Source organism: Chelonia mydas, chromosome 14 (genome assembly GCF_015237465.2).
Source record: "Chelonia mydas isolate rCheMyd1 chromosome 14, rCheMyd1.pri.v2, whole genome shotgun sequence".
In the NCBI taxonomy this organism is placed as follows: domain Eukaryota; kingdom Metazoa; phylum Chordata; order Testudines; family Cheloniidae; genus Chelonia; species Chelonia mydas.
This window is the reverse complement of record NC_051254.2, coordinates 38,800,250-38,828,045: the sequence shown is the minus strand read 5'-3', so window position 1 is coordinate 38,828,045 and position 27,796 is coordinate 38,800,250. Positions and strand designations below refer to the sequence as shown.

The following is a 27,796-nucleotide window of genomic DNA, read 5'->3' as shown; positions in this document are numbered from 1 at the left end:
GGTTGGGAAGAGAGCCCTGAAGTGCTGATGCGGCGGGAACACAGGAGCTGTTCTCTTCCAGCATGAGGGCACAGATGGACTGGAGGAGAGGAATGACACAGCATGTGTCCCCGATGGAAATTACACAGCCCAGTCCAGCCCTCTCCAACCACCCACCAGTGGCCAACAAAATGTCCAGCCCATGCATTAGTCCTTTTCTGTCTTCCTTTTCCCTTCCCCTTTCTCTGCCAAAGCAACATCACCGCTGGCTTCCTGTTGGTTGTGTGACAGGCAGGCCAGGGTAAATCAGTACTCTCTGTTCTCTGATTGAATATGGGTAAGGAATGCCCCCAGATCTTCCTGCTTTTCTATTATGTTATGAAATATTCTGTGTAGTCTCTGTTTGAGCCCCATTTATCAAAGATTGATGTAAGGTCCCCTAAAAATGTTGCCACGTTTTCTGCCGTATTGCCCCCGATCATGGGAAGACAGGCTTAAAATTATTCACAGTGAGAAATCTCTTGCGCTCAAACGGGACTCTTCACCATGCGTAAAATGAAGCATAAGCCTAAATCTTTGAAGGACTGGGGCCTAATTATCTATAATTGATTTAATATCCCCTCAGATGTTTGCCCCTTTTCTCTCATTATCCAATGTTAATCTCTCTCCTCTGATTTTCCCAACTTCCTCTCTCATTACATGTCTATCTAAAAACACTCCTAGCTCTTTCATTGTTGAACCCGGATCTTAAATCTCCTCAAACTTTGCCATTTTTACCGATAATGATTGAATATCGGCATAAAAATTTCCTCTGATTCTAGATTCTTCTCCACACCCATTCTTTTTTAATTACAGAGATTTCTCTTATTCTGGAGGAAAATTGTAGGAGTCAGTACACCAGACAGGAGATATTCTGGTGGGGGGAGGGCAGGAACTGAAGGTTGTTTGGTCACATCCTTGGATTTTAATTTTTTTGGACAGGACCTAGAGCAGGTATCTTGAAAATGTCACAAGATGAATGATCACTTGCCAGAATAATCCTTTCTTACTTTATCTTTGCCTTTCCCTCCCCCTTTGCCATCAGATTTTAGTGTTCGAGCAGTGGGAAAATTATGAATAACATTCTGCATGAACCCGGCTGGACCCCAGTGTGAGAGTCACAGGGTGAGAGGCAGAGACGGAAATGGGGAAGGAAGTTACTGCCTGACCCTTGCGATGTTGGGAAATACAGTCAGGAGGGGGAGAAAGCATATAATGGGAGGTGAGAACTGTTAACTCACTGCCCTGAGGGCAGAGACAGGAAATCTCCTATGAACATTGGGTGAAGGACTATGAATGACACTCGAAGGGGAGTGATGGGTGGGAGGGGTAGGGGGTCATCCCCTATTCATAAGAGGACAAGGCAGTGCAGAGTTGAGGAGGAATCTTTGGACATCAACAGGCTTGGCCAGCCCTGAAGTCCAGCCAACCCCATCACTGATTTGAGGATCACGATAACCCATCTGGTGACCCCCGCCCCATCTACGGCAACAGCTTGAGTGGGAATGAGGGAGACATGCCCTGTCCTCTGGCTACCGTTCAACCTGAGCGCCCGGATTTCCTGCGCTTGGAACGTTTGTTGGGGTGACGGGATCCCGGCATCTCCCACGGATTCTCTGCACTTTTCTACCCACTCTGAAACGCTGCACTGGTGCTGGAGGGACCAGGGGACGCAGTTTTGCTGGGCTGGGCGCTGGGTTGGGAGGGACGTTCTATCTGATTTCTTGCTTTGAAATAATAAAGTAGAATTTAGTTTCTCAAACTCCCAGAGCCCCTTGTCTTGAATAACTGAATAAAAAAGGCCTTGAAAGCCACCTGGGAAATCTCACTGAGGGGGGATTTCCCCTGCCTTGAGGACTGCAGATTCCCGAGCTGCCAGCTCTGTGGGGTTGCAGATCTTTCTGTGAGTCTGTGTGGGGGAAAATCCTCGTCTACAGGGGTAATCTGCCCCTGGCTGTCATTTCATTATGTGACATTGCTCCAACCCCTCCACCCTTCCGTCCAGGGTGGGTTGGAGGCAGAACGTGGCAGGAGTGTGGAGATCCAAGATCCCTATTGAAAATCCGGGTTTAGTATATGGGGAAGGGCAGAGGTGTCGACTTCCTGAGTTTCCAAGGGGGCTCGATCCCCGCTTCGCCCCAGGCCCTGCCCCCACTCCACCCCTTCCTCCAAGCCCCTCCCCTGCCTCTTCCTGACCCCTCCACCCCAGCCCCTCCTGCATGCCCCTGAACAGCTGATCACCAGCAGGCTGGAAGCGCTTGGGGGCAGGGAGGGGAGCTGATTGGCAGGGCTGCTGTGGGGTGCTGAGCACCCATTTTTTTCCCCCCACGTGCTCCAGGCCTGGAGCACCCACGGAGTCAGCGCCTATGGGGAAGAGGTGCTACACCTCCACCTGCAGCTCATGATGCTCTGAGAGGTGAAACATGGGCTCTGTTCCAGGGGAGCTCCAGGGACCCTGTAACCTGAGCCCCGCCGCCCAAGGCTGAAGCCCTCGGGCTTTGGCTTCGGCCCTGGGCAGTAGGGCTCAGGCTTCCGCCCCGGATCCCAGCAAGTCTCAGCCAGCCCTGGTGACCCCCTATCAAAGGGGGCCGCGACCCACTTTGAGGTTCTGATCCACCGTTCTGAGAACCGCTGCCTTAGTTAAAACAGCAGCAAAGACACTTAACTGGGGTGAACCGCTCAAATTCAACCCCCGGCTCCCCTACGGGCTTTCACGCCAGCTGCTGAGCAGAGTTAAAAGCTGAGTTGCCTTCTCTTCACTGCTATTTTAACCCAAATTAAGAACACCTTTTGGGGTTTTCTGCCAGGAAGGCAGCTTGCCAAAGGACTTCGCTTTCTCCTGAGGGCAAGGAAAGGCAGCAAGACAAAGCAGTTTTGTTGGGAGCACCCTCACCTCCCCCACAAAAACTTGAGCAATATGTTACAGGCATGGCAACGCCCTGTCGTTAACAAAAGGCTCAGTCCTTTTCTGGGAAGAAGAAAATGAAACAAATTCTCTCTGGCACTTGGAGTCATGGCTGCTGCCGATCCAGCAAAAGCTTTTGAGGATGAAGCTTCTTGTCCCATCTGCCTGGAGTATTTTAATGATCCGGTGACGCTAGACTGCGGGCACAATTTCTGCCAAGCCTGCATCACCCAGTGCTGGGGGGGATCAGATAGAGACTACTTCTGCCCCTGCTGCATGGAGATCTTTCCCCAGGGGAACTTCCGAGCCAACAGGCAGCTGGGGACCCTCGTAGACCTAATCACCCGACAGCTGAAGGATGAGCAACAACAGGCCAAGCTGGGAGGAGAGAGGGTGTGCTGGAAACACCAGGAGGCTCTGAGACTGTTCTGCGAGGAGGATCAAACCCCCATCTGCCTGGTGTGTGACAGATCCAGGGAACACAGAGCTCACACTATAGTTCCCATTCAAGAGGCTGCCCAGGAGTACAAGGTGAGATGAAATCTGTCTAGTGTGGATCACTCGATGATGACCTGTTCTGTTCATTCCTTCTGGGGCACCTGGCATTGGCCACTGTCAGAAGACAGGACACTGGGCTAGATGGACCTTTGGTCTGACCCAGTTTGGCCATTCTTTTGTGACCGATTATAGCTGTATGCGGTGGTGGTGTAGCCATGTTGGTCCTAGGATAATAGAGAGCCGAAGGCGTGAGGTGATCTCTTTTATTGGACCAACTCTTGCTGGCGAGAGACAAGCTTCCAAGAGTACGCAGACCTCTTCTTCAGAAGCTTGAAAGCTTGTCTCTCTTGCAAACAGTGGTTCTCAACCAGGGGTATGCAGAGGTCTTCCAGGGGGTACAGCAACTCATCTAGATATTTGCCTAGTTTTACAACAGGCTCCAGAAAAAGCACTAGCGAAGTCAGGAGAAACTAAAATTTCAGACAGACAATGACTTGTTTATACTGCTCTGTAGACGATACACTGAAATGTAAGGACAATATTTATATTCCAGTTGATTTATTTTATAATTATATGGTGAAAATGAGACCGTCAGCAATTTTTCAGTACTAGTGGCTCTGACACTTTTGTATTTTCATGTCTGATTTTGTGAGCAGGTTGTTTTTAAGTGAGGTGAAACTTGGGGGTCCACCAGACAAATCAGCCTCCTGAAAGGGGTACGGTAGTCTGGACAGGTTGAGAGACACTACAACAAAAGATATTACCTCACCCACCTTGTCTTTCAGATTATAGCTGTGAAGTTAACAGATGTCTGCTGTAAGGAGGAATGGGGGGTGTGTGTGTCACTTTGGTTCCCTGTGTTGTGGAATTCAGAACTAGGATGGAGTGACGGGATGGTCATAACCCAAGTGTTTGTTACCGGAAATGAGAACATCCCCAAAGGGCAACTGAAGTTTCATCCCACAAACCAGACCACAGAGCTACTGGTCTGGGTCATGTTTTCCAGTTGTTCTCACTAAGTGTCTTTAAACAGGGAGGAGGGGAGAAGCCCCACAAACTTCTGTTCTCCATTTCTTTCAGGAGCAAATCTGGAGGCGGCTGGATGTTTTGGAGAAGGGGAAAGAAGAGATTCTAGCTCTCATAGCGTGTGAGGAAGAGCAAAGCCAGGAACTGCTGGTAACTGCCGCTGGTATCCTGTAGCCAGGAAATTCACACAGGGAAGTTCCCATGTGAGAAGATGAAGGATGATTCAGTGATTAGGATGCTAAGCCTGGAATACAGTAGAGCTGGGTTCATTGACCTGCTCTGCCCCAACTCCCTGGGTGGTTTTGGACAAGTTATTGAGTAGCTCTGTGCCTCAGTTTACAAATCTATAGCCTGGGGAGAATAGAACTTCCCTGTTCTGGGAGGAGAGTGGCATCTAGTGGGTAGAGCAGGAGAGGTCTGGGAGTTAGGACTTCTGGGTTCATTTTTAGCTGCAGAGGGGAACAGTGTTTTGTGGCTAGAAAGCATGCGAGCTGGGAGTCAGGACTCCTGGGTTCCATCCTTACAGGAGTATTGTGAACATAAATACAACAAAGACTGTGTGTTCTTCAAATACTACAGTGATGGCAACCGTATAAGTAAATTGTGACATTGAAGCACTAAGGATGGGTTGCCTATAGATATTAAATATTTCTTCTTTGTAAAGCAAATATCATCTTTTGCTTTAAAGGAACTGAGACTGATCCAGGAAATGGAGAACGAGGGGAAAGGGTTTTCTTGAAATATCTGAATCATATTCATTAAACAGTGACTGGTTATCTCAGTTTTCAGAGGCCCAGTTTGAGACAAAGAGGAACATAAATTCCATTTTTCTTCCTTGCAAGTTACTTTTACAATTACCCTGAAGAACACTTCAGACATTGGACAGTTTGCATGACTCTCTCTCTCTATGTTCCCGGTCTTTCCCTGTCCATCACAGAGACAAATAGAAATTGACAGGGAAACGATGGAGTATCGATTTGAGAAACTGCAGAGATTCCTGCAAGAACAACAGCGCCTCTTGCTGGCCTGGCTGGACGAACTGGAGAAAGAGGTCGCCACCAGAAAGGATGAAAACATCCGCCGACTCACCGAGGAGGTTTCCCGTCTCAACACCCTGATCGGGCAGATGGAGGAGAAGTGCGAGCAGCCCGCGAGTGAATTCATGCAGGTGAGACTGTGCAAGAGACACCCCAGGCTCCGGCGCAAGGAATGGAGGGCTCCCGAAGCCACCGTCACAGGGCCCCGGGCATCACTGATCCCAACAGCACTCTGCATCTGCGCAGCCCAAAAGGGAAATGATTTGGTTCTCTGAGGGCAGAAAAATCTTCCTTTGTCCTGAAATGGAGGGGAAGAAAATTCCCCCCAAGGCCAAACCCCAAACTCTGGTCTCCACCAGAGAGCCACTGATGGGAACGGAGAGATGAAGTCCTGCAGGGAGCTGCCTTCAGGGAGTACGGATCCAGAATGCAGAGAACTGGGCATCAGACTGATTGTGATGCAAAGCGAGTCCCCTCCAGAGCGGGGTCATGGGTACCCAGCATATGGCACTGAGCTCCTGTTTCTCTCTCTCTCCCCTCTAGGATGTCAGAAGCACTTTGAGCAGGTAGGCGGCTCCTTCTCACTCTCCCTCGTGCTTCCCGATCCTGGGAAGGGGCTCAGGCACCAGGAGAGGGAAATGTGTCCTCAGGGCCCGGCAGGGAGAGCGTGGGATGGTCTCCCTGCACAGCTACTAATCTTTCCTCCATCCCCAACGTCCTGGGGCTGCTGCCATTTCCCCAGAGTCCAGACTGGCCCAGACCTTAGGGTCAGGTGACTCTGAGAACTCAGCTCCAGTCCCATCCATTCTCCCTGGTGCCTACACTGGGCCATCAGGTGGTAACACCGTGTGTGTGTGTCTGTCTCTCTCTCTAGATGTGAGATAGGGACGTTCCAGGCTCCAGCGCCTGCTTCTCCTGAACTGAAATGGAGACTCTGGTTGTTTTCTCAAAATTTCGCTTTCCTCGAGGATGCGCTGAGGAAGCTGAAAGGTAACAGAGAGATCGAGAAATTCAGGAGGTGTGAGAGCGTTTACACAGGGGCTGATCTAATTTGGATTTCACTGACGCTGGTTTCACAGCATCCTAATTCTAGTGACTCCGGTGGGGTTAGTCTTGATTAACACCCGTGGGGGAAATCAGCCCCAGGGTCGCTTTCTTGTTGGTTGAGAGTGAAAGAGCTAAACCACCCTAAATGTGTGTAGCCTTTTATTTTAGTTACAGTGAATTTAGTAACATGGGATTACACCGCCGTAGGTTCGGCTCTGGTGGCTACAGTGTCAAGCTTAACAGAGTGACAGTCACCTCTGCTACTTGCTTCAGATTTAGAGTCTCTAGGAACACGTAATGACCCAGGGCAGTGACCACACAGACATTCACAAGTACAAGGTCTAGTCTGTTTTACAAGTTTTATTAAAGTTACCATTAAAGTTATGAGTACCCAGGCATATAGACAGGTTTCAGAGTAACAGCCGTGTTAGTCTGTATTCGTAAAAAGAAAAGGAGTACTTGTGGCACCTTAGAGACTAACCAGTTTATTTGAGCATGAGCTTTCGTGAGCTACAGCTCACTTCATCGGATGCATCCGATGAAGTGAGCTGTAGCTCACGAAAGCTCATGCTCAAATAAACTGGTTAGTCTCTAAGGTGCCACAAGTACTCCTTTTCTTTTCAGGCATATAGAAATTCCATACAGACCTATGCACAAGTTACAAACATAGTTATACACACATCCTCCTCGATAATGTTAGGGTCTGATGGGTCTCTCATGGACTGATTGTCAGTGGAGGGATGGCTCCTGCTGGAGTTTCCCAGAGGGAGCTCAATTTTCCTAATGTAGGCAACCCCCTTTTCATAATGTGATTCTTTCTTTACCTCATTAGCATTTCTGCACATCGTGCACTCTGCGGTTAGAAAAATGTGACCACCAAGTATCTTGTAAGCAAAAAATTACTTTTACTGTTAATTTTTTGCAATATCACTCATCTTTTCCCGTAATCTTAGGGAATCAGGTTATTCTTTGGTCACTTACTTATATCAGCATTCCTTAACTCTATGGCCTAGTATGGTTAAGCTAAAGTCTTAGAGGCCTGAGCTGGTAGGCCTTGTGTTTCAGCCCTACTTACTTAGATAAAACATAATTATCCCTTCTAACTACTAATCAATCTATCTTATACGTCTATAATCCTACAATTTAACTCTAATGTACAATGATTATATATAACATGTTAGTTATACCATCACACAACAAATGAACAATCAACTAAAATCACTGGCTACATGCTGTTTCCTAACTAGCCCATATAAAATTCTAATCACTAGAAAGATCTGACTGTGGGTTTTCTGACCAGCCCCTCATTCCCCTCTTGTGACTAAGTCCATGATAGTCATCGACAAAATCTGATTTCCTCTCCGTGCTCTTCTTCCTTTAGTGAATCTGTTGCCTGAACCGAAACCGGAAAGAGGTAAATTTCTAAGGGGTCGTTGGGAGACTGGCATTATTGATGGGACTGTTTTCCTGATGTGAAGAGAACACGTTTGGTTTGGGACAACAGAAGCAGCAGGAATCAAACTAATTGCTGGAGTCAGGGCTACAAAAAGGACCTCACACTGCCAGAGCCTCTAGGAAGCTCTGTCATTGGAGATTTTTAAGAGCAGGTTGGACAGACACCTGTCAAGGATGGTCTAAATAATGCTTGGTCCTGCCTTGAGTGCAGGGGACTCGAGAAGAAGACCTGTTGAGGTCCTCTCCAGTCCTACTATTCTGTGATTCTATGCAATGCCCACTGCAGGGAGTTATTACTAGGTACTACGGTATTGTCAACACCTGTGATTTTAATCTCAAGTCTCATGATGTCAGTGTTTGGTTTTTTGGTTTTGTTTTGTTTTTTTTAAAGACCCAGCTCTTGGACTCAAGTGATTATGGGAAAATCTCACTTTCATTTACTATTTTTAAAAAAACATCTAGCCCTTGTGGCTGCAGAGAACACCCCACTCCCCAAAAATATGACCACTGGGCATCTTAAAGGCTCAGAAAGAAGGAGAAAGATAGCAAAAACCCAATGATTATTTTAAAAGAAAATCCATTTGATTGGGGTTGGGCTGATTCATAATGTCTACATGCTTGGGTTTGGTGATGCTTCCAGACAGGCAGGGCCCACCTTACGACTGACTCAGTCACTGTTTAACAATCAGATAGGATGGGCGACTAAATTTTATCTGTGATTTGAAGGACAGAAGTTGATCAGAGCAGAAAAATGCATGAGGGGGGAATTAAAAATAGGCTTGGAGAGGGGCTGTAACAAATTACTGCAAGCGCCCACAAGATGGCAGCAGAACCTAAGGGATGAGCCACAGGCCCTTGCTGTGCTGTATGTTGAAGCAAACCTTGCCCCAGGGCTGAGCTCTGCCTCTAACACGGATTTTTTTCATTCTCTCTCTCTGTGCAGCTGAAGTGACACTGGATCCAGACACGGCAAATCCCTGGCTTGCCATGTCCGCAGATGGCAAAAGCGTGCACTGGGGAGTCGCCCGGCAGGATCTGCCCGACCATCCTGAGAGATTTGATCCTGCTCCCTGCGTGCTGGCCTCTAAGGGCTTTGACTCTGGGAGGCATTTCTGGGAGGTGGAAGTTGGAGAAGGGGCAGTCTGGGTTGTGGGAGTAGCCCTGGAGTCTGTTAAGAGGAAAGGAGCGAGCAGGTTTACACCGGAGCAGAGGATCTGGGCTGTGCAGAAATACTGGGAAAGGCATTGGGCACTCACCTACCCTGAAACTCCTTTGTATCTACATGGGGTCCCTAGGAGGATCCGGATTTATGTGGACTATGAAGGGGGGTTGGTGGCGTTTTATGATGCTGGCAACGAGGCCCCGATCTTCACTTTCCGACCAGACCCTTTTGTTGGGGAGAAAATCTGCCCTTTCTTTGAGCTGCTGAGTACAGGCTCCCAGATCAAACTGTGTCCCTGAGACACAGGATAAACCATCCTTGATTGGCGTTGGTCCTACATACATTAGTAATAGTGCTTTTCCATAGAAGCAACAAGGAGTCAGGTGGCACCTTAAAGACTAACAGATTTATTTGGACATAAGCTTTCGTGGGCTAGAACCCACTTCACCAGATGCATGGAGTGAAAATTACAGATGCAGGCGTTATTATACTGACACATGAAGAGAAGGGAGTTACCTCACAAGTGGAGAAGCAGTGCTGACAGGGCCAATTCGATCAGGGTTCAATTCAATTCCATAGAAGCAATCAGTGTGGTTGCCTCAGGGATGGTTTTGTTGCCAGCGGGGGAGAAGATGGTCCTCAGAATGATAAATAAGAAGCTGGTGAAGTAAACAATCAGTTAGGATGTGCTCCGCACTATGAGAGAAGTTTGGAGGAGCCCTGGCATGCAGATCACAGGGGGAGATTTAAAGATGAATACCTACATGTTCACAGTATGTTAGCACCTAGAGGTCCCAACTAAAATCAGGGCCCCACTGTGCCCGGCGCTGCACAGACACACAGCGAGAGACAGCCCCTGCCCCAGCTAAGATCAGGGATCCATTGTACAGAGTATGAAACAGTCTATGCCAGTGGTTTTCAAACTTTTGTACTGGTGACCCGTTTCACACAGCAAGCCTCTGAGTCCGACCCCCCCCTTATAAATTAAAAACACTTTTTGATATATTTAACACCATTATAAATGCCTGAGGCAAAGCAGGGTTTGGGGTGGAGGCTGACAGCTTGTGACCCCCTCCATGTAATAACTTCATGACCCCCTGAGGGGTCCCAACCCCCAGCTTGAGAACCCCTGGTCTATGCCGTGAAGAGTCTGCAATCAACAACATAAAGAGTGGGGGAAAGGCCATTTGTTAGGTGGGGCACCATCTTCTATCTTAGATACTTATCTGGACCCCCCATTTTCTCATTGCAATGGAGATACACTGATTTACACCAGTTGGGGACCTGCCCCTTAACTTCTATCTGTGGTACTTATGGGGACCCCCTTACAATACTACCTGAGCACGTCACAACATTTAATGCACTTATCCTCAGAGAACCCGTCCTTTAGAGAAGTGAAAATATCCCCATTTTACTGAGGTGGAACTGAGGCAGAGCTATACTTGACTACGCAGGGACGTTGACTGGCAGGACTACACCAGCGTGGATGCTTTATTCCTGAATAAAAGTGATTTTATTTTGCTTTCCCAAACAATTATACCTCTGTGGTCCCGTCAGTCCATTTCACCACCCTGACAAGCCCGGAGTCGCTTGCCCAAGGTCAGACACATAGTCTATGAGAGAGCAGAGAACTGATCCCAGGTCTCCCTAGACTAATGCCCTGACCATCGGTGCACCCCATCTCTCCGAGCAATTAAGTGATTTTTCTAACATACATAGAGGGGAACCTGGAGCAGGGCTAAGCCCTGAACCCACATGCACTGCCTTGACTACAGAACCATCCTCTCTCTTGCTATATTTTTCCCCTTCCTATAACTAAGCTTCCCTTTTGCATTCTACTCTTAAATTTACATCTTGCTAAATGGAAGCAGAGGGAGGCATTTCTCTACAAATTTATTACCTAATAAACGCTGCATTGGCATAGAATTTTTGAATGTTTTGTGGTTATTTATTTGGGAGGAGAGGAAGAGCAAAGCATCGTTTGGTCTTATATAAATAAAGGTTCACACGGGAGAACACAGTACAGGAGTAACTGTGCCAGTCCAGGTGGGAGGGCGTACTGCACTCTGTAGCAAAGCTGCTCAGACCCATAACCCTCCAGCAACCCCTGCTTCCTAAGACCCTCACCTTTGCTGATAAGGATTCACAGATGGTGCTTTAGGGACCTCATCCCCCTGCCCCGCCCCCCCGCTAGCCTGATCGAAGATCTCATCCAGCTCCATCTTCTGCTCACATAAGCACAAAGCACAGAAACCCCCCGTTAGAGGAGGTTGGGTAGAACTTCAGCACTGCCCCTGCTTTCCCCTTTCTAGACATAAGGCACACCTACTGAGAGGAGCAATCCTTCATCCTCACATAATCACAGATGGGCAGAGCCGAGCCCTTTTATACTCCTCTGGGCTGAAACCCCCCCCTTCTATTGTGATAAGTAAAATAATAGAATTAATAGGATGAACAAGAATCCCTTTTGTCCTGTGGAAATAGGGGATTTTGATTCCCATCTTTGGGCCAGAAAGGCTGGGTGTATTTCTTGGGTTTCTGTCAAAGTGAGTTGAACTGACACAAAATTTAATGGATTTCTTTGCTCTGCACGCTGATCCTATTTCAAGGACTCCTCAAAAGCAAGCACCAGAAGGCTTTTCTTTTTAATTCAATATTTAAAACAAACTGTCCTCATCTGAGGGGCAGAGACATGCCTGCTGAGTTTATCATTTATAGAGTCAGCCACAAGACTGAGAGAGTAGCGTGTCCTATAGTGAGTACTCTCACATCACCATCTACTATTCTTAAACAGGACATTAGTAGACTGCTCAATACAAATAGCAAAGTTAACTGCTTGTAAAAAGCCAAATGTAGAAAATTTCAGTCCCTCATTTCTTCAGCTTTTTCCATCCTCACCTCTGTTGGGGACACTGGGGCATGGCCACTAGGTAACTCAAGAGGATGGAAGACCATGAGTGTCGATGAAGCCCCCTCGCACTAGGCCCAAGTGTCCTTGGCCCCCCCCCCTTGCCTGGAGGCACTCGCAGCCAAGTGTCCTTGCCCTCCCTGCCTGGAGGCACACACAGCAGTTATGCTGAGGATCTGCAACAATATGTTGCAGAGTCAGACTGCCTGAAACTAAGCAAGGGCAAACGGAGCAGATATGGAAGAACAATGCTGAATAAAGCAGCTTTATGTACGGTTTAACAAATGATACAGAGAACAAGGGAACTACCTGGGAACTGGATTGGCTGGCTATATGGATACTTAGGGCAGCTTGCTATTGGATAAGTATGCTGGGGAAAAAGGATGTATAAAAGCCTGTATAACTTCCTGCTCTGTGCGCAGGATTTGAGATTCTATTCTCCCTGTACCTTTTTGCAGCTGCAAATAAACTTTTCTGCTTCTCCACCCCCTTGTGATTATTGGGTGTAGCACACCGCGTAGCGAACCAACCCCAGCTGTTGTTTAGCCTCTCAGCACTGGGTGCCGGCAACACCTCCAAGGGGATAAACAAACAAACCTACATAGCCCTCCCAAAAGACCTTTACAAGAAAATACAAAATTTAAGGGAACAGTATTTGTTTTATGAAATTTTCATTCAAATTGTTCCTACTTTTAAAGCCACTAATTATCATCATATCTTTCTGTACAAGTTTGCAGAGCAATTTTTCAGAGGAAAGACAGGTAGCTCTTAAAGAGGCCTTTGAGTCTGATTACTTAAAAAAGTAATTAATCTCTAATCTACAGAAACAATAAACTTTACTTAAGTCTGGTATATTTAGTAACAACCTTGCTACCTTCAGACACAGCATGCTTTGCCTGGTCTCCAGGCAGCGATAAGGTCAGAACTATCTGAATCTCCCTGGAACAAGTAGTTAAAAGCTTGTTGCACAGAGCCAAGCACAACACTGCTACAACTATGCATTCGAATAGGTTAATCACAGAAAAATTCCTGCAGGCCACAGCTCTAAAAGAAATACTAGTATTAGGGTGATCCTACTTCAAGGCCTCATACATGTAAATAAACTTAAGATTCTTTCCTACTCCTCCTTTGCTTTTTGTCATCTTTTTTCCTCTAATCAGGAACAAACCGCCCCAAACTCTCCTTACGAAATACACATACCCGCGCAAACCCTTTTTAAGTAAACATGATAGAAGTCACATGTCCTCCTTATATTGCCTATAGTCGGACCTGAGTGAGGACCTAGATAGCCTGCTCCTCCCCCTCCCCTCGGCTAGCACTGACCCCAACCTCGTTCAAGTCAACACGGAACAACCCCCCTTTGCTACGGCGATATGCAAATTAAGGATTCCAACATTCCACTTTTCATTGGCTCCCTTGGGCAACCAATCAAACAGCGGGAATGTTTGAAAGAAAACAGAAAACATGGAGAAGTGACTTTGCGCCCACTATTAATTAGAAGCTATTGCTTAGATTGTGAACTCCCAGCAGTAAGGCTGGTGTATTCCTACAGCGCCTAGCACAGCGGGGCTTCATTCCTGAGTGGGGTTTGTTTGATACCGCAATACAACTCAATATTTGTTAAAATAATCCTTCAATTTAATCCTTTATCCATTCATAAGGTGTCCATACTATAGACCAGTGGCTCTCAACCTTTCCAGTCTACTGCCCCCCTTTCAGGAGTCTGGTTTGTCTTGTGTACCCCCAAGTTTTCACTTCACTTCAAAACTACTGGCTTACAAAATCAGACATGAAAATACAAAAGTGTCAGAGCCACTAGTACTGAAAAAGTTTTGACCTTCTCGTTTTTACCATATAATTATAAAATAAATCAGTTGGAATATAAATATTATACTTACATTTCAGTGTTTAGTCTATAAAGCAGGATAAACAAGTCCTTCTCTGTCTGAAATTTTAGTTTGTCCTGACTTCGCTAGTGCTTTTTATGTAGCCTGTTATAAAACTAGGCAAATACCTAGATGAGTTGCTGTACCCCCTGGAAGATCTGCATACCCCTGCTGTAGACCACTATGGGGGAGGAGGGGCATGGTGGTTGTGGACTATTTTACACAGTGTCCCTCCTCCATTCCTGTTAAAATCAGAGTCCTTGTCATAATAAAGCAGGGTGGGGAAGAGAAGTGCGTGGCCCAGAAAAGGCCCTTTGAAGAAGGCCACATCGCTCAAGAAGGGGGAGCAGAAGCTTAAGAGGAAGAACAAAGCAGCGAAGAAAAAAAGCCAAGAAGAAACTAAAGGACCTTGTAAAATCAGGAGCCACTTCTGTATTTCTTATGCAGTGGGAAGCATCTAGGGAAAGTCCTCAGAGTCATACTATCGATTCACCGTAAAGAAAGAATCGGAAGGCTCTTTTAAGAGCTAATCCACAACGTTCTCAAGATGAGCTTTAGCACAGATGTCCCCGGTTTTGTTTGATTTCATTGCACGTGTATCGAGCCAAAATCCCGTGTGTGAGATCTGAACCCTGCGGTGAGTGGGAAGAACGAAGGCAGGCAAGGGCTGTGGGAAATCGTGTTTTAGAAAACATTGCATTGTTTACCAGGACTAAAAACCTGTTTTGACACCAGCATTAGGGTAATCTTGAAAGTCCTCGGGCTTTGTCACGCCGTCCGCTTTCCCAAACGGCGTATCATAAACTACATTGCTCATCGCTGCGACCACTTCAATGAACAGGGTTTTCTTTGCAACGCTAAGTAAGTTTCCCTGATCACCGGGGGTTGTCACTTAAACCCTCCTTATAACACACTGCACACAACAGTTCGCATACAGAATTTGCTCTTTTGATGAACCCTGGGGGATGGTTCTGAAAAGAACCGTTTTGATTCCCCCCCCCCCCCGGCCTGAGCCCTCACTCCATAAGGAAAGTGCCCTTAATAATCTCCTCTAAAATTTGCTTCCTGCGGGTTGCCACCGTCCCCCTGATTTTGCCCGGGCTCCTGCTGACCCTCTTGGGTCGTGCAGCAGCCGGTTTCATTTCCCCGCTGGGGTCATTTGGCCCTGGGGCAGCTGTTCCTGTCTTCGCCGAGCTCTGGCACCTCTTGGCCGCGGCTGTTTCCCTCTTTTCCGCTTTCGGGGAGCCGCCTCCCCGCTGGAGCCTGAAAGAGCCCGAGGCGCCGCTGCCGCTGACCCGACGCAGAGCCCCTCGGCTCAGGAGATAACGGAGCACAGTCTTGATGCGGCCCTTGTTCTTCCGCACGTCGTATCCCTCGCCCTCCAGCGTCTTCTTGATGGTGGCCAGAGAGGCGCCTCTGCCGGCGGCGGGGACATCAGCCGCCCGGAGAATGACCTGGCTGAGAGTCGGTTTCTTCCTTCCCTTGCGCGGGGGATTCTCCCCAGCCGGGCGGGAGGCTGCAAAAGCCGCGGGGAGAGGAAGCGAACCGGGCATGTCCCTGCGAGTCAATCCCAGCTGCTGCCACCCAGACCCGCACGTGGAGCCGCCGCCCTGACACTGAACCCAGCGGCCGCCGCTGAGGCTAGATAGAGAGCAGAGCCCGACGCAGCCGAATCAATCCCCTGCTTTATTCCTGCACCTGCGCCCTCTCCCCAGCCGGTGTTTCTTCTGCCCCACTCAAGTTGCCCGCAAAAAAGCGCCAGCCCCGATATGCACAATCGTTTCACCCTCCCCGCTCTAGGACACTGAGCTAGTTCCCCCGCTGGCGTTGTCTGAAGTATTCATGAGTTGCTGTCTGGGATAGGTCACAAAACTGAGCTGTGGCCACCCATTTGGCTCCTCAACTCAGGAGAGAATTCGTGCTTATGCCTAATTTTAATCCACATTCCCGCAGCTGCCACCTCTGGAGTTCACTGGGACAGGCTGGGGGTGTGTGGGAGAATAAAAAAGCAAAGCAATTAGTCTGTTTCTCGGGTTTTGTTGTCGTCTAACTCGTTGTTAAAGAAATCTAAGAAACACACCCAAACACTTGCAAACACCTGGGGAATAACACTCCTTTCTTCCTATTGGACAAAAGAAAAACCTCGCTTCCGATTGGCTCTCATTCTTTACCAATCAGGGCAGGGGTCTTCACATTGTTTTGCTACAAGATTAGGATTGGAAGAGTCTGCTTCATATTGGCTTTGTTGGTTGTTTCTATTGGTGGAAGAGGGTCTGGTTATGTCAGGAGTTATTTTCGATGTTTACTTCAGAAGCTGATTTTCCTGTGTACAGTGTCTCCTCGTTTACAGTTTAATAACAACCCCATGAACTCGATCCTCACATATCCCTTCTAAACTAGTTTGAAGGAAACAATTAGTGACAAATTGAGTGACTGGAGAAGTTTCTTTATGGCATTTGAAAGATGGTTATAATGGCTCCAGGAATCAAAGGGATGTGATTCTTGTTCTGGCCCAGCGTCCCCAGATTGTAAATACTTCAGAACATATTTTTAAAGGCAGGTCAGGTATTTGAAAATAGGATTCTTCAGTAGTAAAGTGGAGTTTGATTTCCTTCTTCCAGGAGTAGTGTAAGGCCTGGTCCTGGATCCTATTCCACTAAAGTTAATTAGAACTTCACCCTTTACTCACATGGGAGAAGGATCCAGCTCTTGAGTCCACAGTTACAGAGTTAGGATTGCACTGGAAGGAGGCGGAAAAGTCTAGAAAATGGAGAAAAGAAAGGAGACACCTATGCAACATCTGTCCCTACACGTTATTTAATCCTAATTTCTGGCCAATTTATAATAATTCTGCTTCAATAGACTTGGCACCTTTTTCTAGGGTATATTTTCCTTTTAACGCTTATTTTTTCTCTCTAACGTAATGGGGGACACACACAAAAGATTTACAATATTCCTATCACTAATTCTGAGATCAGAATGAAATGTGTTCATTTTTTCTAATAGTTTTTTTTTTTTTTTTTTGAGGGGAGAGGAAAAGGTTGTACAGGGCTAGAAGCGGGGCAATCTCCCTTGCCTGTTTCCTACCATGGATGTATTTGCAGGTGGTCGCTTAAAAAAAGGCTTGTTTTTCCTCCAACCAGAGTCTAGGACTCCGTGTCGTCCTATCAGTGCCTGCCTTTCCTTGTGAGCCAATCAGCGCTCACTCTTGCCTTTATAAAGATCCCCTAGGAGACTCTTTCGTTTTATTTTTGTTCGATGTGTGGTGAGGAAAGGTGAATAAAGAATCGCTGTTGTGGGCTTTTTTCACCTCTTTCTATGGCTAGAGCAAAGCAGATGGCTTCTAATCTGTCCCTGCGGCGAGCCCAGTGGAGTAAGCAAGTTGAGAAAAAGGGTTCTACAAGTGCCTATTCCTATGCACCAGAGAAGAGGAAGAAAACCCCCCATGATCATTTTCATAGCGAAGTGCAAGGGCAGAGCCGAGGGTCTCCGAAATCCACCGAGCTGTTGCTTCCTAAAAGACCTTTTCAGCGCCTGAGCAAGGTGGTTATTCAGAGCTCTGGGGGGAGCCGCCTGCGTGTCCAGTCTCCCACCTACCTGGCCTTGCAGGAAGCCACGGAAGCTTTTCTGGTGCAGTTGTGCGAGGACTGGAAGTTATGCGCTCTGCATGCGAAGAGAGTCACTGTTGCGTCCAGCGATGTACACCTCGTACGATGCCTGCGCGGGGGAAGACCCTGAAGGCTGTTAATGCGGATCTATGTGACCGCAGCACCCGGGCACGAAGCGACTTCAGATTGGTTTAAAAAATTGTCCTTATGATCAAGTAGCTAATGGTTTCTGTTATGTAAAACTAAGGGGGTGTAACGTTCATTTTTTTTAATGCGCGACAGTGTCCCGTGTCTTATGTCCCTTTGTTTTGTTGAATGACTTTCGAAGCTTTTTTTGAATCACGGACAGTGAAAATTAAGCAGCTTTTCTTTATATGGAGAGTGGGGGATTGATCAGTTCTCTAAAACGCTGCCCCAGAGAACGGCGTGAAGTCTTTCTACCTCCCTGCCCACCTCTTTCCCTGTCTCTCCCTCGCCGTAATAATTTAATGCGCAGGTTAAAGGGGTTGGTTTGTGCTTCGAGTAAATATTTCGCAGAATGAGCAAGTGTGTAGACGCACAATTCTGTAGTAAACATTCCTAAAACGGCGATGGACGTGCCCTTAATCCCTCCTTACACGTTTTAGGAGCAGTGTGCTAAATTCTCAATCAGTGAGGCTCTCTGCTGACGCAAGATTTGATCTCGCACATAGAAGAGTGGTGCGTTTCTGCAGGGATTTCCTCATGATTTCAGTAGTACTGATGTAACATTACAGACCTACGGGACCCTTCACAATGCTACACCCTAGGTGCTGTTAGAGTGCAGTTTATCGGTGTTGTGATGCTAAAAAATCGTTTCAGCCTTGTGGTGCGCCTATCACCCCCCCGCCACTCAAAAAGAGGGTGATCATGTCTAAATGATAGCTTGCCTTTTCTGAAGCCCTTCAGCTGAGGATCTCAAGTTTGTAAGAGCTAATCAAGGGTTACAACAGCAAAGACCAAGTGCTGTTACGCCAACTGCACGGATTAAGCGAGAGAGGATAATGGGTTTGCTCAAGGCTACCCTCGAGCCGGAACTAAACCGTAAACACCCGACTCCCCTTCCCACAATGCTATTAATTTCCATCCCATAGAGCGGAAATTATAAAGTAAGATCCCTTCGCACCGGATTTGGCCACCCTGGAAGTCATTCCTCACTGGTTTGTGCCCCCTGGAGTCATTTCAATGCAAAGCGAAGTGACTGCAAAATCCTACCAAGGTGGTTTGAATTGACGCAAATAAATCATCGTCTCCTGACTTTCCCTTTCGTGTCCATGTAGTACCCCGAAACGGACACACGAGGGCACCCAGTCCTCATAAATGAGAAAACGCTCTGTGTAAATATTTAAATAGTGATTCGGGAATCGGATCCTGGGTCTCCCACCTCCACTGTGAGTGCTCAAACTACCAGGTTGCAGGGTCAGTTTCTCGCTTGCTTAAGAACTAAGTGTTTCTACCCCCTGGAACAGCTTCAAGAGGAGAGATTGAGGGAGCCTCACACCAGACTACCCCATAGCTCAGTGGTTCGCGCCCTCCCCTAAGGGGTAGGTAGGTTAAAATTCTTTCTCCCCCCTATGGCAGAGGGGGGAATTGAGCCTATGTCTCCCACATCCTGGAGGAGTGGTTTTAAGCTCTGGGCTAAAGATTATAAGGTGGGTAGCAGCAGCACCCTCGCTGGCAGGCAGATTCTGAGTGGGGCCCAGTCTGGCAGGTGTCAGCGAGGCACTGCAAAGGAGTTATTGGGGGGGGGGGGGGGTCAATCAGTGAGGCACTGCAAAGGAGTTATGGTGGGGGGGTGTCAATCAGTGAGACACTGCAAAGGAGTTATGGGGGGGGGGTCAATCAGTGATGCACTGCAAAGGAGTTATTGGGGGCGGGGGTCAATGCCTGTCCTCCGCTGTTCCTGGCTTGTTTGCATCAACAGGAGAACAAACAGGATGGGGATAAATGAAATTAGCGCCAGGAAAAACCTCACCAGACACCTACTCGCTCCTAACCTGCAGCCCCCAGCTATCCCAGCCCTCAGCTTCCCCCTACTCCCCACAGCTGCGCCGACGTCCCTCAAACCTGACCCGCAGCCCCTTGCTAGCCCCGTTCTCAGCTCCCTCTACACCCCGCAGCTCCTGACCCGCAGCAGCCCCCCGCTAGCCCACTTCTCAGCTCGCCCCCTTTCCCCCCCCCCGTGCTCTTCTGATCCCCCTCAATCCTGACCCACAGGCCCCCACTATCCCAGCCCTGGGCTTCTCACCGCCCCCCTCTCCACAGCTCTGCTGGTTCCCGCCGCTGTCCCTCCTCTGCCACACCAGATACCTAGGCTCTTTTGGTGTAAGGCACTCAGGGTCCCGCTGTGCCTCACCCAACTCAGGTCAACAGCGATCAGCTTGTGACCAATTTTCAGAGTAACAGCCGTGTTAGTCTGTATTCGCAAAAAGAAAATGAGGACTTGTGGCACCTTAGAGACTAACCAATTTATCTGAGCATGAGCTTTCGTGAGCTACAGCTCACTTCATCGGATGCACGAAAGCTCATGCTCAAATAAATTGGTTAGTCTCTAAGGTGCCACAAGTCCTCCTTTTCTTCTTGTGACCAATGGGGAGCGGGGGGGGGGGGGGCGGCAACTAGGAATAACAAAACCCCTATTGGCAAGGGACTGTGAGAAGCAACTCAGGGGCTTGAGGGCAATTTCAGACACCCTCCCTCCTAGCTCCCACGAGGAATCAGCACGGCCACGTGTTTCAATCATGATCATGACCCACCCGCATGTTCTCAGAACCAGGATCTTGCCCGGAGTGGCTCTTGCAAGCTAAGCGGGTCTGGGCAGAATTTCGAAAGGAGACACCAAGAAGGCTGCAGTTGCTACAGGGAGCGGGAGAGGGGGCTTCTTTCCCCTGGCAGAGCTTACCCCAATGCCCCAGTGTGACGCCAGGGGGCGCTGTGCTGCAGTGATCAGGGTTGGGGGCTCGGTTGGGGGCGCGTGCCCCTGGCAGTCCCCTCCCAATGCCCCAGCACAATGCAGTGCTGCCCCAGGTGCTGACTTGCACTTTAGAGATAACCAACTCACCCACCCCACTTTGCCATTAAAGGCGTCCTGGTGCTTTCTCTCCTAGTTCGGGTCTGAACCGTGGGGTCTTGGCTAAATACCCCCTTGAATGATTCCATTCTGCCTCCCTCCTCTAAAATCCACGTGTGCCTTATTTGGACACAGGATTCACCATTCACTTCCTGGTACCCAGCTGCCCCACCCCCAGAGGTGGCTGCAATTCAGTGTTCACAGCCTTACCGTTCTGGTAAAACACAGGCTGTTTACTGCACTGGGTCCCTATTTCTGAAACCCTTCGCTGCTGCTCTGTATCCCCTCTGGCCAGCGCACAATCATGCCCCCCCTGTTACTATACCTAGGGGCATCAGAAGAACATGAAGGAGGGTTGCTTCCCAAATGAATGAATATTTCAACCAGCTTTAATTTATATCTAATATCTGCACCAGTATTTCATAAAATCAGAGGAATGTAGGGTAGAAGGGGCCTGGAGAAGTCATCAAGTCCAGCCCCTTGCGCTGAGGCAAGACCAAATAGACCTAGACCATCCCTGACAGGTGTTTGTCCAACCAGTTTTTAAACACCGCCAGTGATGGGGTTCCAGAACCCCTCTACGTAATCTGTCCCACTGCTTAACTAGCCTTCGAGTCAGACTGTATTGCCTAATATTGTCTAACCTTTTTCACTGGTCTGATAAGTGTGCTTCACAGTCCCGCGCTACACACACATTTTGTATCAATATTACTGTCAGTTAGGAGGGTGATTTTATTTATTAAATTTTTGTTTTTTACTGATACTGTTATTCCAGTACACCCCCTAATGTGAAAGCAGCTGTACCATTGTGCGGGGATAGCTTATTGCCCCTTCCATGCTGGACTATGATATATTCGTCCAGTAAACCCTCAGAGTTACGAACACCAGAGTTACAAACTGACCAGTCAACCACACACCTCATTTGGAACCAGAAGTACGCAATCAGGCAGCAGCAGAGACAAAAAAAACAAAAAACAAAAAAGAAAAAGGACAGTGCTATGTTAAATGTAAACTACTAAAAAAAATAAAGGGAAAGTTTAAAAAAAGATTTGACAAAGTAAGGAAACTCTTTCTGTGCTTGTTTCATTTAAATTAAGATGGCTAAAAGCAGCATTTTTCTTCTGCATAGTAACGTTTCAAAGCTGTATTCAGTCAATGTTCAGTTGTAAACTTTTGGAAGAACCACCATAAAGTTTTGTTCAGAGTTCTGCACTTTTCAGAGTTACCAACAACCTCCGTCCCCAAGCTATTCGTAACTCTGAGGTTTTACTGTATAAGGAATTTATACTGGTATAACTCCATCCACACTTGCCTAATGGTGCTCCCTGTCCTTTTACTATTCTGGTATAGTTAAAGCCATACAACTTTTATGGCTGGACAAGTGAAAACATGGGTCTTATATTTAAACCAGTGAATTAATCTTAAATAATCACCACATTTTAAGTTATGAACCCCATACGGAAAAATGGATCCCTATGTTACACGTGTGGTACTTGGAAATTATTCAGAAACAATAATGTGAAGGGTAGGAAACAAAGTTGTTTGCAAAGAGTAAATTTACTACCAGATACCAAAAAAAAAGCAAGAAATGGGAATTACAGACAGAATCAATATGACAATGCTTTAAACCCAATTCTCTTAATGGGAAAGGCTTGGGATGCAACAGATATTTGCCATGTTTTTTGTTCTGTGCATATCTATGAAATTTTCCCTACAGACATTTCTCATTTCCTTCATGTTCCCAAATTTTTCCTTGCTCCATGCGGGAAGCAATACGTACCAGGCTCAAAGCAGGGTTTCCGTTCTTTAATTTCTGCCATTATAACTACTTCTATTTCTTACTGCAAAAGACTAAATTCCCTTAGAAAGGAGGGGGGGAGCCCCCTTGTGAGCAGCCTGATTAGGGGGAAGGTGGGTAACTTTATTACAATGATGGTTTCTAATTGGGAGCAGGATTCTGCCCCTGGCGCTCTCATGCCACATTGGAGTTTTTGCTCGCAGGAGGGATTCTGATGGAGTCCTCCAGGGTAAGAGTCAAGAAGCTATGGATGGAGGTTTGGGGGCTCAGCACCCATAACTGGGGTAGGGTTGCCACCTATCTAATTGCTGGTAACTGGACCCCTGAGGCCCCACTTCTTCTCCCAAAGGCTCCACCCCTTCTCTGCCTCTTTCCCCCAAAGCCCCGCCCCTGTCCCTTGCCCCTCTCCCTTGCTGGGTCGTCTCAAGGAGCCTGCCTGCAGGTCGGAGGCAACCCTCGCCCCATGGTAACCTGGCTTTTGGTTCTGGTGCCATAGTGTTGCCAGGTCCCCTTTTCGAGCTGACTTTCCTAAATGGCACCCAGACACAGAAGCCAAAAACCTGACTGTCTGGGTAAAACCCGGACGGGTGGCAACCCTAAACTGGGGGGTCAGATTCTCTAAACTCCCATTGAGGCACCTAAATAAACAGGCAGATTTTCAGGCAAGCTCAGCACACGGGGTGCATCTGAATGCTGGGCACTTCGGAAGATCTGGCCCCAAATGTGAGCGCTGAGCATCCTGAAAATCTGGGCCTCCATTCCTTTAAAAAATAATAATAATAATCTGGCTCTATGCGACTAGCAGAAACCTTTCATAAAAACAGAGTCCTTCCACCGGGTGCTCTCACATTCTCCCAGCTCAGAGCATGCTCAGCTATCGCCACTTGTGTGGATGAGTGGGTTCTGGTCTCCCCACTGGGAATCTGGGATTCCAGGCGGATGCTGCACAAGAATTCAAGGCAGGGAGCTGTTTTTAATGACATCCTTCTTGTCCTCCCTGGAAGGAACCAACCAGGGCCTGGGCCCGAACTTGATGTTAAGGCTCTTGCATTTACCAGCTGCATAAGTAAAGTTAGGCCTGGTCTACACTTAAAACTTGGATTGGCCTCACTACGTCTCTCAGGGCTGTGAAAAATGTTGTCTCCTGAGTGCCGTAGTTAAGTCAATCTCACCCCAGCGTAGACGCGGCTAGGTCGATGGAAGAATTCTTCTGTTGCCCTAGCTGCCAGCTCTTGGAGAGGTGGATTAACTCTGTTAATGCAAAACCCCCTTCCACTGATGTTGGAAACATTTACACTACGGGGCTCCAGCAGCAAAATTGCAGAGCTGTAGCTTAGTGTGGCCAGATGCCGGTCGAACAGGGGACCTGACAGTGTCCAATCAGATCTAAGTCCAGTTATTGCGGGCGGGGGAAGCGGGGAGGTGCTGGGCCATCACCCGTACCAGCCCCTACTCAGCTGGGGCACCTCCTACCTGCATTGGGGGACTGCCGCTCCCAGCCCCGGCTCTGCAGGCGAGTCCCTGACCCAGGTGGCCGGGGGTGTGTGTATGTTTGTGTGTGTGTGTGTGTGTGAGAGACAGACAGACAGGGGAAAAGCAGTGAGTGACAGGGGGAAGTGGGTTAGAGGAGTGGATGGGGCGGGGCCTCAGGGGAAGAGGCGGAGCAGGGGTGGGGTCTTGGGGGGAAGAGGCAGGGAGGGGAAGTTCCAGCACTCCTGCTGGAGCGTCCGCTTTTAAATATTACCAAGCTGGCAACCCTACTGTAGCTCTTCCGCTGTAGTGTAGAAGTACCCTCAGGGCCTCTACTCAGGGGAAGGATCCCACCAAGTGCACAGGGATGTGATCCTCACCTTTCCACTCATCATAAAGTGAGTGTAATTCACACGGAGTAACCACACCCCTGCCCCTTTCATCTCTTCTCTTTGTTCTCAAATCCCACCCCCCTTCCCTAGCTTCCCACCTCCAGTCCACACCTTGTCTTCTCTGGGTTTCCCTTCCCTGCTCACCATTTCCCTCCCCCATCTCCACTTCCTCTTTCTTGGGCTTCTCTCTCCACACCCCATTTCCTTCCCTCTCCCCCACCCCAGGTTCCCCCTCTCTCATACTCTGAGCTGGCAGACAGCCAATGCTAGGGAACCTGCAGAGGTTGGAGCGGAAACAGGCCAGACAATCCCAGAGACAATGGCCTGGGCCACACTTAAAAAGTTAGGTTGACACACTGCGTCAGTCAGGGTTGTGGGGAAAAAACAACACACACCCGGATGCGGTAGCTATGCCAACCTAGCCCCCAGCATGGACACAGCTATGGCAACGGAAGTAGGCTTCCATCAACGTGGTTCCCTTCGCTTGGGGAGGGGGAGTTCCTACACCGACGGCAAAGCCCCTTCTGTTGGCATCGGCTGAATCTACACTATGGGATTATGCCAGCACAGGTGGTGGGGGGTGGGGGTGGGGGTTAGCTATTCCGCAAACCTCCCTGTAGTGTGGACAAGGCCAATGAGTTTGGCCCATGTAACCCGGTCATCTCCTTCTGTCAAGGACGCTTTCAGGACAGAGCCTCGAGGCCCTGTATTACCCTATGATTCAGGGGAGTAGCCTGAGGTGCGTTTGCATATCCCCAACCCGGAAAAAAGGGAAGATTTTCTCCCCTGTAAAAGAAGCTGGTAGGAATGAAAATATCATGGCCTCTTTATCAAAATCTATAAATTTCACCAACCCCTCTTCATACTCCAGATAAACCACAACCCTCGTAGGGCTTCTGCTCAGGGTCAAAAGAGTCACAGGGGAGGTTAGAACCCGGTACTGACCTCTGCAGAGCCCTATAGCCCAGATGCCCCCCTCAGGGTCCAAGCTGATTTCTCCCTTCCTCCTCACAGACTCTCTGGCCACCCCCACAGCCCAGTTTCCCCCGTCCCCCACTTCCACCATCCAGCAATGTCTCCCCGAGGTGAATCCCTCACAGCCCAGCACACAGCGAGAAGGATCAAATCTCTTAGGACTGTAGGGCAGATCCTGCCGCGTGTCTCCCCACCTCACGCTTTTCTGTCTCTCGGACACGACGAATCGGGGATGTGCCGTGGCTGGATCAAAATACACATCTTTGAGAAAGAGAGAAAGTCAGAGTGTTAGGGGCAAAGCTTAGCCCTGGGGGACGGTTGGATCGCGTCCGTGGCAGAATCTACCCCAGCTGGAGAGTGAATCAACCGGGAATCTAGTTCCTCCACGATTCGCCCAGCTCTAAATGGGGAGCAACTTGGAGACATCAGCAAATTGGAGGGGAGATGCATTCCCTTGGCACAGACGGGTCAGACACAGCGCGAAAGGATTCAGGACCCTCTTACATGTTCTTGCACAGTGGGCCACGGGAAACGAGTTTGATTAGGCCACAGATCCTCTCTACACCCAGTGCAGCACTTTCGCTACGTTCCCCCCCATGGAAGGCTTGTTGAGCGAACCCCCCAAGCATGTTTTCCTGGCTGCGTGAACCGCACCAGGTTAGATGAGACCCACCAGCATGCAGCGTTATCCTGCAGCCCTCCTTAAGGCGATGCTCTGACACCTGCAGCTTGGTCCATGCCTCCTTCTGTATATTGGCCACTGGCTTTCGTGTTATTGTATTTCAGAGGCGCCTTCCCTTACTCCAGAAGCCAGGGGCACGTAAATTAACTTTTCTCCTCGATTCAGGAAGATAAACACCTACAAACATTCAGTCTGTCAACTGGCGCCAGAAGTTTACCTGATTCCAACAGAGTTTCACATGGCAGAGACTCTAGAAGAAGAAAAGAAAAAAAAAAAAAACAGGGGGAGAGGGAAAGGTGAGATCTTCTGCTGCCATAGAGGATGGAAAGATTCCTAGCGTTTGTGTTACTGTAACGGGTTTAACTATCTGTGCCTGCGGATGTGTGTGTATAGAAACCATCTCAGCCTTTAATCGTCTCTTATATAGGCATAGTGTAACTCGGTGATTTACTGATGCAAGCTAGGCTGGGTTCAGAACGTATTAAACTGATGGAAGTGCTTCTGCATTAGGGATTGCACGGATACTAGAGGATCACCCACATCAAAGTTTCTCTAGCACACTCCAGCGGCTCCTTTCAACCCTCCATCCCCCTCCCCCCATGAACTCCCTATATGCTACCCTCCTATCCCCCTCTATTTCCCTGCTACCGTCCCCATCTATGTCATCCCTGGGGCCCTGTGTGTCCCCGCCATACCCCTCTCCACCACATACCTGAGTCCCCCAATCTCCCCCCCGCCAGGAGTTCTGTGTGCCCCCCATTTCCCATACCAGAGGCCCCCATTCTCCCCTACATGCCAGCAGCTCTGTGTGCCTTGCATTTCCCCCTAACCTCATTTCCATCTCACCCCACCATGCCAGGAGCTATGTTCCCCCTTCTCCTCCATACCAGCGTCCCTCAATCCCTCCTTCCACTAGGGGTTCTGTGTGCACCCTCATACTACCTCCCCAGTACCAGGGTCCCCCATTCTTTCCCACATGGCAGGGGTTCCATGTGCACCCCATTCCTCCCACCCCCATTTCCTTATGCATTTATATAGAGACATGCAAGAAAGAACAAGTGAATGGAGCCAACATAATATGTAACCGGACTGTGGAAACGACTGACAGAAGGTCACGAAAGCCAGAAATTTAGTATACTTCTGAAAAGGACTGGACATGTATTATTAATATAATTATATAAATGTATGGTTAATTATTATTAATATCTATTAGTTATTATTACCATCTAGCTTGGAAGGATTAGATTTTTATTGGGAAATGGTGATAAACACTGATTTCACCGCACACACACAAACCAATGGGAAAAAATATTTCCATCAGTAAAAATCAAAATTTACAGCAAGGCAATGTGAGAAAAATGCTGCTCCAGACCTTCTTAGAGTTTGATTAAAGGGTATTTTCTTTGTGTACTTTGACATGTGATGTCAACAGGCCATGGTTTAACCATTACAAAAGCTTTAAACTTTTTGAATCTCAACATCTACTGTCATTACATAATTTTTGTCTGACCCCCCCACCCATAATACCATACAACTGTGAAAATTTAAATCAATAAAAATCTAAAAAAAATGCTTAAAACGAAACATTAATCTGTCAAAATTACAAAAACAATTGAATGATGCCAAGATTTAATATCTCGCTCTTAGTGCTTTTGATCACTAGGTCTCAAAAGCTCTTTACAAATAACTTTATCCCCATTTTACAAAGAGGAAAAGTGATTTGCCTAAGGTCACCCAGTAAGCCAGTGGTAGAAACCACTCGGTCTCCTGCACTGCAGTCCAGTGATCTAGCCGCTAGGCCAAACTGCTGGATAATAAGCTCATCAACAGCTATAGCATAA

The 27,796-nt window shown here is 48.1% G+C and overlaps 3 protein-coding genes and 1 long non-coding RNA gene across 9 annotated transcripts in view; 2 read left to right on the top strand and 2 right to left on the bottom strand.

Annotated features, from left to right (window-relative positions):
- Nucleotides 1–27,796, bottom strand: part of LOC114022341 (zinc finger protein OZF) — a 793,526-nt gene that overhangs the window by 188,869 nt on the left and 576,861 nt on the right. The window lies entirely within an intron of this gene.
- On the top strand, nt 3,001–9,667 carry LOC102943089 (zinc finger protein RFP). The gene is made up of 7 exons (XM_007071427.4): nt 3,001–3,454; nt 4,502–4,597; nt 5,385–5,615; nt 6,028–6,050; nt 6,359–6,474; nt 7,913–7,945; nt 8,930–9,667. The coding sequence occupies exons 1-7, from the start codon at nt 3,032–3,034 to the stop codon at nt 9,445–9,447; spliced, it is 1,440 nt and encodes a 479-aa protein (XP_007071489.2). The 5' UTR covers nt 3,001–3,031; the 3' UTR covers nt 9,448–9,667.
- Nucleotides 13,736–27,796, top strand: part of LOC122462880 — an 18,157-nt gene continuing 4,096 nt past the window's right edge. The window contains exon 1 of the long non-coding RNA XR_006285761.1: nt 13,736–13,885. This is a non-coding gene — a long non-coding RNA (uncharacterized LOC122462880). The remainder of the gene's footprint in view (nt 13,886–27,796) is intronic.
- Nucleotides 22,177–27,796, bottom strand: part of LOC102943530 (zinc finger protein RFP) — a 20,728-nt gene continuing 15,108 nt past the window's right edge. The window contains exons 6-7 of the mRNA XM_027833597.3: nt 26,173–26,205; nt 22,177–25,534 (exon numbers count right to left, since the gene is read on the bottom strand). Coding sequence (XP_027689398.2) covers nt 25,020–25,534; nt 26,173–26,205 — 548 coding nt within the window. The 3' untranslated portion in view covers nt 22,177–25,019. The remainder of the gene's footprint in view (nt 25,535–26,172; nt 26,206–27,796) is intronic.

Coding starts and splice junctions, on each gene's coding strand:
- LOC102943089 (XM_007071427.4), top strand. CDS start 3,032: ATGGCTGCTGCCGATCCAGCAAAAGCTTTTGAGGATGAAGCTTCTTGT. Junction 5,616..6,027: donor CCGCGAGTGAATTCATGCAG/GTGAGACTGTGC, acceptor TCTCCCCTCTAG/GATGTCAGAAGCACTTTGAG. Junction 6,475..7,912: donor TGCGCTGAGGAAGCTGAAAG/GTAACAGAGAGA, acceptor TTCTTCCTTTAG/TGAATCTGTTGCCTGAACCG.